The 10,803-nt window shown below is 30.7% G+C and overlaps 1 protein-coding gene across 1 annotated transcript; it reads left to right on the top strand.

Moving 5' to 3' along the window:
- Positions 1-8,643: 8,643 nt before the first annotated feature.
- On the top strand, positions 8,644-9,189 carry LOC145791576 (zinc finger BED domain-containing protein RICESLEEPER 2-like). Its single transcript, XM_082871939.1, has one exon. It carries the CDS (start codon positions 8,644-8,646, stop codon positions 9,187-9,189), a length of 546 nt encoding a protein of 181 aa, XP_082728065.1.
- Positions 9,190-10,803: the final 1,614 nt, after the last annotated feature.

The raw sequence follows: 10,803 nt of genomic DNA, 5'->3' as shown, positions 1-10,803 counted from the left end.
GAGAGAAATTAGTGATTTAATATAATAGTTTGATGATGAAATTTTTAGATAAAAATTTAATTTATTTTATCATTTTTTATTTTCACGTCATTATTATTAAATTCAATTTTAATGAGATTTTTATTGATAAATCTCATTTAGATGTGTCATAACCCAACAAATACATGAAGGATTTTTTTAACACACTTAGTTTCATGTATTTATATTTTTATTAGATAAAGCCTTTTTTCTTGATTTACATTATTTTCTCAGACTTTTATGCCCTTATATTTAATATTGATATTTAATGTGGAGAAAGAAGGGAAAAGACCAAAACATAGAAAATTTCATACATAAATTAAATAATATTGATGCTATTATTTTATATTATTATATAATATGAATATATTTTTAATTGAGAACACATTAAAAGGTAAGGTGAATATTCTCTTTCATCTGATGTGAATATATTTTTTCTTGACAATACATTAAAAATAATGCAAACATTCTCCCTCATCTAATGTGAACATTCACAACATTTTTTTGAAAAATTCTCTCTCATCTAATGTAGTGATATGAACGTTTACAACATGTGAACCTTCTTATTTTTAATTGACAACACATTAAAAATAATGTGAATATTCTCTCTCATATGATATGAATGTTCACAACACTTTTTCAAAAAATTCTCTCTCATCTAATGTAGTGATGTGAATGTTCACAACATGCTATATTTTTTATTGGCAACACATTCTTATTCACAACATGTAGTGATATGAACGTTCACATTCATATATTTTAGTATGAATATTCATATCCATATGTTTTACTATGAATGTTCACATCATGTAATTGACAGCACAATGAGAAAAATTCATTTTAAATTAATGTAAATATAATGATATGAATATTCACATCATATAATTGACAACACAATAATAAAAATTTATTTTAAATTAATATGAATATAATGACAATCAACATCCTGATGTATGAGACTACTAAAACATAATAACAATCAACATTTAATATCAACATCAATAAAGGGCATGAGAGATTGGGAGTGTTTTGATCTTCTTACTTCAAATAAGATCTAATAAAATAGTAAAAAAGAATATAAATTGAATAAAATAAAACTTTTAAAAAGAAGACTTATCAAAAAAAAAAAAAAAGTTTCCTCTTTTAATCCATTATTTTCTTCTTTACCAAGTATTCTTTCCTACTAAGCAAAAACGAAGGGAAAAAAAGACAAGCATAGTCGTTGACCCCCTTGCGCATGCCATACCTCATTTCCATTTCTATGCCCTTTCCTTTTAATTTTTAATTTTTAATTTTTTTATTTTCTTATTTTTTTCCTTTTGGCCCTAAGTTTCTTTCATTATAAATTAAGCAAATGCCCTTTCCTTTTTATTTTTTATTTTTTCCTTTTCTTATTTTTTCCTTTTGGCCCTAAGTTTCTTTCATTATAAATTAAGCAAATGATCTCTCTCTCTCTCTCTCTCTCTCTCTCTCTCTCTCTCTCTCTCTCTCTCTCTCTCTCTCTCTCTCTCTCTCTCTCTCTCTCTCTCTCTCTCTCCATTTGTAATCAAACCTTTGAGTTTAATTTGTTAGTGTTTATAGTGAGAATTAGCAATTTGATCTAAGAGGAAAGTTGTATATTTTGTCAAACCTTACATACCTTATACTTTAAATTTTAGTCCGCCATTTCTAAAGATCTATAGAGCAATATCAGATGATTAAAGTATTGGTGATGGGAGAGATTATTTTCAAATAATTCGGATGGTGTACAATATGTTCTTTCTTAAATCTCTTTGCAAAGAGTCTCATTTTAATTATTTTCAATTTGTACTCTGTGTGTTATACTTGTCATTTGACAAATTTTGTTAAATTACGCTACGTTGATTCATTTGATTATTCCGGTCATTTGATAAAATTCTATGAAATTATTCTATATTGAAAGTATTGATTTGTCTAACTAAATGATGTGAAAATGCTGTGTCAATTGAGTGGACTCTGCTAATAGCTTGCACCAATATGTCCGAATAAGCAGTTATGCTTGGGTAAGGTGGGTGAGGCCGGTCACTGATCATGTACTGAGTAGGACCGAGTATTTGGTCCTAGATAAATTATCATATGTGAGTTTATTTATTTGTACAATTTGGTAAATTCCTTGGTAATATCAAATCATTTGTGCAATGTTGTAAATTATTGAATTTTTGTTGATTTATTTTCTATCCGAGTCTTGTTATTCTTGTCAAATTATATATTTCTCAAGTTAATTTATTTTTCCAAGTATGGAGCAATTTGGTGGCGATTGGATTTGAAGTACTAATAGATTATTTGAGTTAGATATTTTGGGACCCACCATTATATTCTTATTTTTGAAGACAATTATATATATTATTTTGGAGACATTTGTGTAGATTATTTTTGGGGATGATTTGTATATTTGAGATTATTAATTATCGAAATTATAATTTGATGTTGATTTAATTTATTTATGGTCCAAAAGTTGGGACGTTACAGTTTTGTTAAAAAAAAAAACAAAAAAAAAAAAAAGACAGAAAAGAAAAAGAAAAACAAGTTATAGCTATATATATCTATCTCTAAACCCTAGCTAGCTATAATCATGTGAGCATATCAATATTTCCAGTGTGTTTTCTTTCATTTTGCTTGGTAATCTCTATTCGATGATATTCGTTTACGGGATTTGCATAATTCATCTATAATATCATGTAATATAGTTTTTTTTTTATTTTTTTATTTTATTTTAAATTTTAATATCGTTCCATAGCATGTTTATATGTATATATATATATAATTTATTTTATTATTTGCAAAATTATATTTTTCCAAACGATTTACACTTTTAATTATTAAGCTTTTTCTACTATCAACATGTATTATATTGTAAATCATATATAAATAATTCTGATATCGTTTCATAGCATTTATCATTTTGAAACATGATTTTTTTTTTTTTTTTCAATTATGATTTTTTTTTTTTTTGTTGTCTAATAACGTTTCATAGCATGTATTTTTTTAATTCTAAATTCATTTTCTATAAAACTCATGTTAATATTTGATTTTATTTCTAAGAATTGTATGAATAGTATGATTTATACTTTTAAATTTTAATTATCAAATTTTTTTTTTTTTTTTTTTTTTTAATTTAAACAACGTGTATAGTGTTTTTTCCCTCCCTCCAATATTGGTATTGTACCATAACATGGATTATTTTGTAGCATATATATATTTTATGTGAAAATTAGTCTATGGTTCCTCTCCAATTTTTAGTAATAAAAGAGATTCACAATATTATTTTATGATATTTAAGGTCCCTCAACCCTACACTCATATATCACAGAGAAATTTGATTCGATCAAATCAAACCTTATTTCTCTCTCTACTTCGATACTGTTTAAACCATAGCTCTTATCAATCTTCTCATTCTCTCTCTACAAAAATGGCAAACAACGGTTGACCTGAACCAGAACCATATTCCGAGCGAGAAAAAGAAGTTTCATCAGAAGATAATAAAGATCAAGAAGACTCTGAATCTGAACAAAACCAACTCAAGAATACTTCTTCATCAAAAAAACCCTTATCGTCTCTGGAGAAACCAATGATTGCTTAGACTTCAACACAAAATCCCCAATCTTCATATGAAGATGATTCAGGCTCCGAATTAGACTCCGAATAGGACACTCCTCCCACCAATCCTCGTATCAAACCTCTTACTTCTAAACCTATGGAAGAAGATCCACCAAAAGCTACTAATAAACCTAGATCCAAGCTTGGTTCGGCGAAATCTCCAGCGAAAAGGCATGTGGTGAGCGAGAATAACAACAATTAGGAATCAAAGAGGGCGAAAAAGAAAGCAGTGGATTTTGATGTGGTTGTTCAAGAGGACTCAACCACGAAGACTGGTGTTGATACGAAGAAGCAATTATTTCAGAGGTTGTGAAGTGAAGAGGATGAGATTGTGATTTTGAAAGGTATGAATGTATATACTATGAAAAAAAGGTCTAATCCACTCACTGATATGAATGCTTTTTATGATTTCATCAAGAAATTGTTGCACATTGATGTTAGCAAAACCCAATTGTCTGAAAAAGTGAGAAAGTTGAAGAAGAAGTATGAGAACAATGCTAGCAAGAGTAAAATGGGTGAGGATCGGACTTTTTCAAAGTCTCACGAGCAAAAAGCGTATGAATTGTCAAAAAAGATATGGTTTAGTGCAAGTACTACTAATTCTAAAGATGCAAATTAGGGAAAATTTCTCTGGTTTGATTAAAACAATTTCTCTGGTTTAAAATTGTGAACACACACAGAGAAATTTGTGCTAAAATTTCTCTAGTTTGGTTAAAACAATTTTTTCTAATTTAAAATCATTGGGCTAAAATTTCTCTTGTTTGTTTAAAAGATTTGGTCTTTGGAAGCTGAAATTCTCTAATTTGTGAAAGGTTTAAGGGTTTTTGATGTTAGTCCAAAGATTTAGAGAAATTTGTGAAAGGTTCAAGAGTTTTTGATGTTAATCCAGAGAAATTGAATATTAGTCCAGAGAAATTTGTGAAAGGTTCAAGGGTTTTTGATGTTAGTCTAGAGATCCAAAAAAATTTGATGTTAGTCTAGAAAAATTTGAATGTTAGTTCAGAGAAATTTGAATGTTCAAGGGTTTGAATCTAGAGAAATTCTTTGGAAAGTCTAGAATTTCTCTAGATAAAATTTCTTTGGGAAGAATTTCTCTAGATTAAAATTTCTCTGAATCAATGTTGAGGAACCTTAGACATTACGAAAATATTGAATGCCCTTTATGCTATAAAATTTTAATATCAATGACCTTAAAAAAAAAATCCCAATATATATATATATATATATTAATTTCCATAATATATATATATATATATATAAAGTAAAATAGACTTTTCTATGATGAAGTTTCAGATCTCATACTAAAATTGTTAGTTGCAATTTTAAAATTATTTTTAAAAAATTATTGGCTAACTCATCATATTAATTATTTAAAATTAATTATTATACCATGATTTGTGAAATTTGAAAGGAATTTGGCTCTGTTTAGAATGATTCTGAAAATCGTTTTCTACGATTGAGTTCGCATATGGTGTTTGGATAGAGTTTTGGAATTAATTTTCCACAACTCTGCAAAAAACTCTGTCAAACAGAGCGTGATTTTCAATTTTTTTTTCGAAATTTGGCCTAACCGGTCATCCAGCCGGTTGACTAGAACAATGATTTTTTTTTTCTGCAATTGATATGTTAATTTTTGTATATTCGAAAAAAATATTTTCTGAATTTTTTAAAATTTCTTATGTGCTTTAAAATAATTTTGAGTTGTATGTTTGGTTATGAGTTGTAAATTTTTGTATCAAATATCAAATGTCACATCAAAAACTTCTCACTCAATTCAAAACTCTTTCACTAAACAAATTTTTCACACTCAAATCATAATTCCAAACCTCACAAACTTAAAATACAACTCATATACTCAAATCATAGTTACAAAGCTTTACCAAACGCAACCAAACTTTCTACCTTTTACTCTTTTCCACCTAACCATTCTCCCCTTACCATATTCTGTCTAATTCCAAAATCTTACAATTTTACAATTAACACAGCCGTCTTAACCCTAAAACATTAAAATTCTGCCATAATCTATTCACTGTCATCTCTTACTTCATATATACACGACAGTATCATGATGCTCCGGAGAATAAAATTATGAAAAGTGATTTTTACTGAAACTATTATCTTCTTTTAATTTAGGTTTTGTTTTGGTATAACTTGATGCTTATTCCTTCCCACACCACTATGAATTGTGTTATATTATTTTCAAAAATGACAATGTATAAAATTGTTAGAAAATCAATTTGTGAGCTGTGAATGAATATATATGTAGTTAATCGTTCAACTTCTAATTTTTTTTTCATTTATTTGTTTTGGTTTTCGATTCAATTTTTATTTTTATTACATATATATATATATATATATATATATATTGGTGTAGGGATTGTATGAATTGTAATGGGAGATAGTTCGTGCTCAAGTTGACTTCATAGGTGGTTATAAAATATCTGTAGCATGAAGAAGATAAAAACAATTAGCGAAGAGGAATCAAAATGGTTGTCGAGTAGGGCTGTGCAACGGATCCACTAACCCGCCACACCCGGCCCGACCAGCAACGGATGGATGCGTGCCACGCAGCGGGTGGGTGCGGGCCTAGTTTATGGCATTTTTCGGGTTCGGGGTCGGGTGGCGGCTAATCTACCATTTTAGTCAACAGACTCGACCCGACCCATCATTGGTTATTTATTTATTTATTTATTATTGACTGATATGTCTCATTTGCCCCCTTTTCCTTTCTAATATGCCTCCTCAACTCATTTTGCCCTAATTTTCGACAGACAGACATTCTCTCTCTCTCTCTCTACCCTACCCTTCGTCGGACGATCTACACGGTGTCGACGATTGATCTACACGGCTTCGACAATCGATCTACACTACTGACTAAGGTATCTCTCTCTCTCTCTGCTTTCCTCTTCTTCTCAGCTTCTTCTGCTTTCCTCTTCTTCTCTTTTCTTCTCTTCTTCTGAGTCTAATCTGTTTTTTTTTTCGTTCCAGTTCTAAAACGAAAGAGATGGTTAGATTGATCGATCTACTACACTAACTGTAACTGAGGTACCTCTATCTCTCTCTCTCCTTCTTCTTCTTCTTCTTCTTCTGAGTCTTAACTGGTTTTTTTTTTGGTTCCAGTTCTAAACTTCTAATCTTTTAGAGTCTAATCTATAATTATTATTATTTTGTTTTGTTCTAGTTCTAAAACTAGAGACGTGGTTAGATTGATTGACACATTGTTAACTGTTAAAGGTTCTATACACAGAGAAAGGAATACAGAGAGAAAACCACAGAGAGGTTTGGTTTATTTTTCTTGTTATTTGCTTTTGCAGTGGATTTTGTGAGGGATTCATAGAATCTGTTTTGATTCAGAATCTGTTTTAATCTATTCACAATCTGGAATTAATTTGTTCTATTTTGAACAATCTGTTTTGTTATCGGATAACAAATTATGATTCACAATTATGATTCACAATTATGAAGTTCAAATTATGATTCACAATATATAACAAGAAAACAGAACAGATAACAATCTATTTTGATTCATTTTGCCCTAATTCACAATCTATTTTTCTTGTTATTTGTTCTGTTCAAACTTTGATTCATAATTTGATTCACAATCTGTTTTGATTCATAATTTGATTCACATTAAATTAGTGATCCTTCTTCAATCCTTTGATTCATAGTTTGTTTAAAGATTAAACTTTGATTCACAATATATTAGTGAACATTAAACTTAGTTCTGTTCTGTAATTTAGTCAGTGAACTAATCTGTTCTGTAATTTAGTTTAATTTAGTTAGTGAACATTAAACTAATCAAACTGAACATTAGTCAATGAACATTAAACTTACTGATCATTCTTCAGTTTAATTTAGTCAGTTTAAACTAATCTCATTAGTCAGTGAACATTAAACTTTGATTCATCTTACTTATTTTATCTTACTGATATGCCACTTCTGAATCTGTCCATTTAATATCCTTCTTTTATCTTCATATGCCATTTAACATGTTCAAACATAGGCAAAGAGTCTGATGGTTGTTTGTTTAAAAAGAGCATGGATTTGAAAAGCATATTTTGAATGATTTTTTATTGGTTATTGGCAGTTTATTTGATAATCTTTTGGTCATGGATCCTTCAAGTGAAGAAACTTTTTTTGTGAGTCCTAATGTTGAGCCCAGATCATCTTCTATTGACCCCTCTACCAAATCTAATGCTCCCCCTCGTAGACCACCCTTGGCCAAAACTAGTAGTAGTGGGAGAACAACATCAAAGGCTTGGGATCATTTTGAAAAGATTAAGGGTATTGATGGGAAAGATAGGGCTATGTGCAAGTATTGTAAGAAAGAATATATGGCAGGCTCTAAGAGTCACGGAACAAGTAATTTGTTAAGTCATTTGAAAAATTGTACGAAGTATCCATAAAGGGACACTCATGGGCAACAAACATTGGGATTTCAACCTAGAGAAGTTGGTGGTGATGGTGAGGGTGTTGTTGATGTTGTGGTTACGCCATTTTCCATAGAAGTTGCTAGGAGGCATCTTGCCGAGATAATAGTAATTTATGAATTGCCCTTTAGATTTGTGGATGGGGTTGGTTTTAAAAGGTTTTGTAATGTCATGCAACCCAAGTTCAAGATCCCATCTCGATATACTGTTGCTAGGGACATTGTAAACATATACACTAATGAAAGAGAGAGGGTTGAAGAAAATTGTGAACGGGCGTAGAATGTGCTTTACCACAGACACACGGACTTCCATACAAAATTTGTGTTATATGTGTCTAACCGCATATTTCATTGATGATGATTGGAAATTACAGAAGAGAATCATAAATTTTTGTCAAGTTGAAGACCACAAAGGAGAAGCACTTGGTAAAAAAATTGAGGCACTCTTAAAAGAGTGGGATATTGATGGCCTTTTCACCTTAACTATTGATAATGCGAGTTCCAATAATCTAACCATTAGATTCTTGAAACGAACCACAAAATTGTAGAAGGGAACTGTCTTGGGCCATGAATTTTTACATATGCGTTGTTGTGCGCATATTCTAAATCTCATTGTTAGTGATGGATTGAAGGATCTTGAGTCTTGTATAGCGAATGTGAGGCATGCAGTGAGGTATGTGAGGTCTTCTCCAAACCGCTTTGAATCTTTTAAGAAGTATGTGGAAAGTTTAAAAATTGAGAGTAAGAGTCACTTATGCCTAGATGTGCCAACACGGTGGAATTCTACATATCTTATGTTGGAGGTGGCAGAAAAATTTGAAAGTGTTTTTCAAAGAATGGGTGAGGAGGACTACAATTATAAACACTACTTTTTGGATAATGAAGGGGGTGAGAGGAGAGAGATGCCTACCGTCGATGATTGGGATCATTGTATGGTGTTTTTGAAATTTCTTAGAATGTTCTACAATGCAATAAAGAGATTTTTTGGCTCTTTATTTGTTACTTCAAATACATGCTACACTGAAATTTTTGTCATTGAAAATATGATTGGACAATTAATCAAAGACAATGATCCCATTTTGTCTTCAATGGCAAAGACAGTGAAAGAGAAGTTTGACAAGTATTAGGGAAATGGGGATAAAATCAATCTCCTTTTGTACATTGTGGTTGTTCTTGACCCTTGAAGAAAAATGACATACTTGCGATTTTGTTTTTCAACAATTTTTGGTGGAGATGTTATGAAAGTGAAAGAAATGTTAGAGAAGGTGAAAAATTGTATGAGTAAATTGTATGATCATTATGCCGCGCTTGATTCAACAAATGTGCATGCCTCCAATGTAAATGAAACCATAGATATGGTGATAGATGAAAATGACACACATTCTCTTGTGAACTCTCAATTTAACTCATTTTTGGAGGGGCAATTTTCTAGTAGTGGGAGTATGTTGGAATTGGACAAGTACTTGGGTGATATTGAGAAAGGTGGAAAGAATGCTCAATTTGACATCTTGGAGTGGTGGAAGGTTAATGCAACCAAGCATAGAGTATTATCACTCATAGCACGAGATGTGTTGGCAATGCCTGTTTCCACTGTTACTTCTGAGTCGACTTTTAGTACAGGAGGTCGTATACTTGATCCATTTCGGAGTTCACTTGCTCCAAAGATGGTGGAGGTTCTTGTTTGTACACAAAATTGGCTCCGAAGTAACATTCCAATATGCCTTCGAGAAGCAATGAATGACGTTGAAGAATTTGAACAACAATATGATTCGGGTAATACATTCAATAATTTATTTTGTTTTAAATTTCATTTATTTTGTATTATTCAAATTCATTATTTTCACTTCACATGATTTTCTTGTGTTATGTTTTATGTGTAGTTGTTTCAGAATCAAGTTCTTGTTCAAGCCCATGTCCGGAGAGTAATATTATTGAAATTTAATATCATTGGTAAAAAATACTTCCCCTTGGTTAAATGTTGTTAACATATGTTTACTTCTTTTAAGTTTAAAACTTTTTAGTGTTTTCCTTATTAAATAATTTTATTTTTTTGTTATGCAGGTTTAGATGGCTCATGGTTTGGTTGAAGGAAATGAACGACTTTTTTGCTTTTTTTTTTGGATGACTGTATCTGTAATACTATGGTTTTAGTTTGGATGCACAATGTTTGTTGGATGTACAATGTTTTGGATGACTGTAATGTAACTTGATTGTTTTTTGAACTTTGCATGACTATAACTTGGATGCACAATGTTTGGATAACTGTAATGTAACTTGGTTTTGGCGACTACAAAAGCATTAGTAGCCAAAAGTAAAGATTTTGGCCGCTAAAAAAATGTAGTAGCCAAAAGTATAGGTTCTGGCGACTAAAAATCTGTTTGGTTGCTGATATATGGCTTTTACCAACTAAAAAAATTTTAGTAGCCAAAAGTAAAGCTTTTTGGCGACTAAAAAAAATTTAGTAGCCAAAAGCGAGGCATTGCGCGACTAAAAATATGTTTGGTCACCAAAAGTAAGGCTTTTACCGACTAAAAAAATTTTAGTAGCCAAAAGTGAGGCCTTTTGGTGACTAAAAATAATTTAGTAGCCAAAAGTGAGGCATTGAGCGACTAAAAAAATGTTTAGTAGCCAAAAGTGAGGCTTTTTGGCTACTAAAAAGAAGTTTAGTCGCCAAAAGTGGTAATTTTAGTGCGGCAATTAAAATTTTTAATGACTAAAAAATAATTAGTATCCAAAAGTAT

The sequence above is a fragment of the Camellia sinensis genome, chromosome 5 (assembly GCF_055761805.1).
Source record: "Camellia sinensis isolate YWXY chromosome 5, ASM5576180v1, whole genome shotgun sequence".
In the NCBI taxonomy this organism is placed as follows: Eukaryota; Viridiplantae; Streptophyta; class Magnoliopsida; order Ericales; family Theaceae; genus Camellia; species Camellia sinensis.
This window is presented reverse-complemented; position numbering and strand designations above follow the sequence as displayed.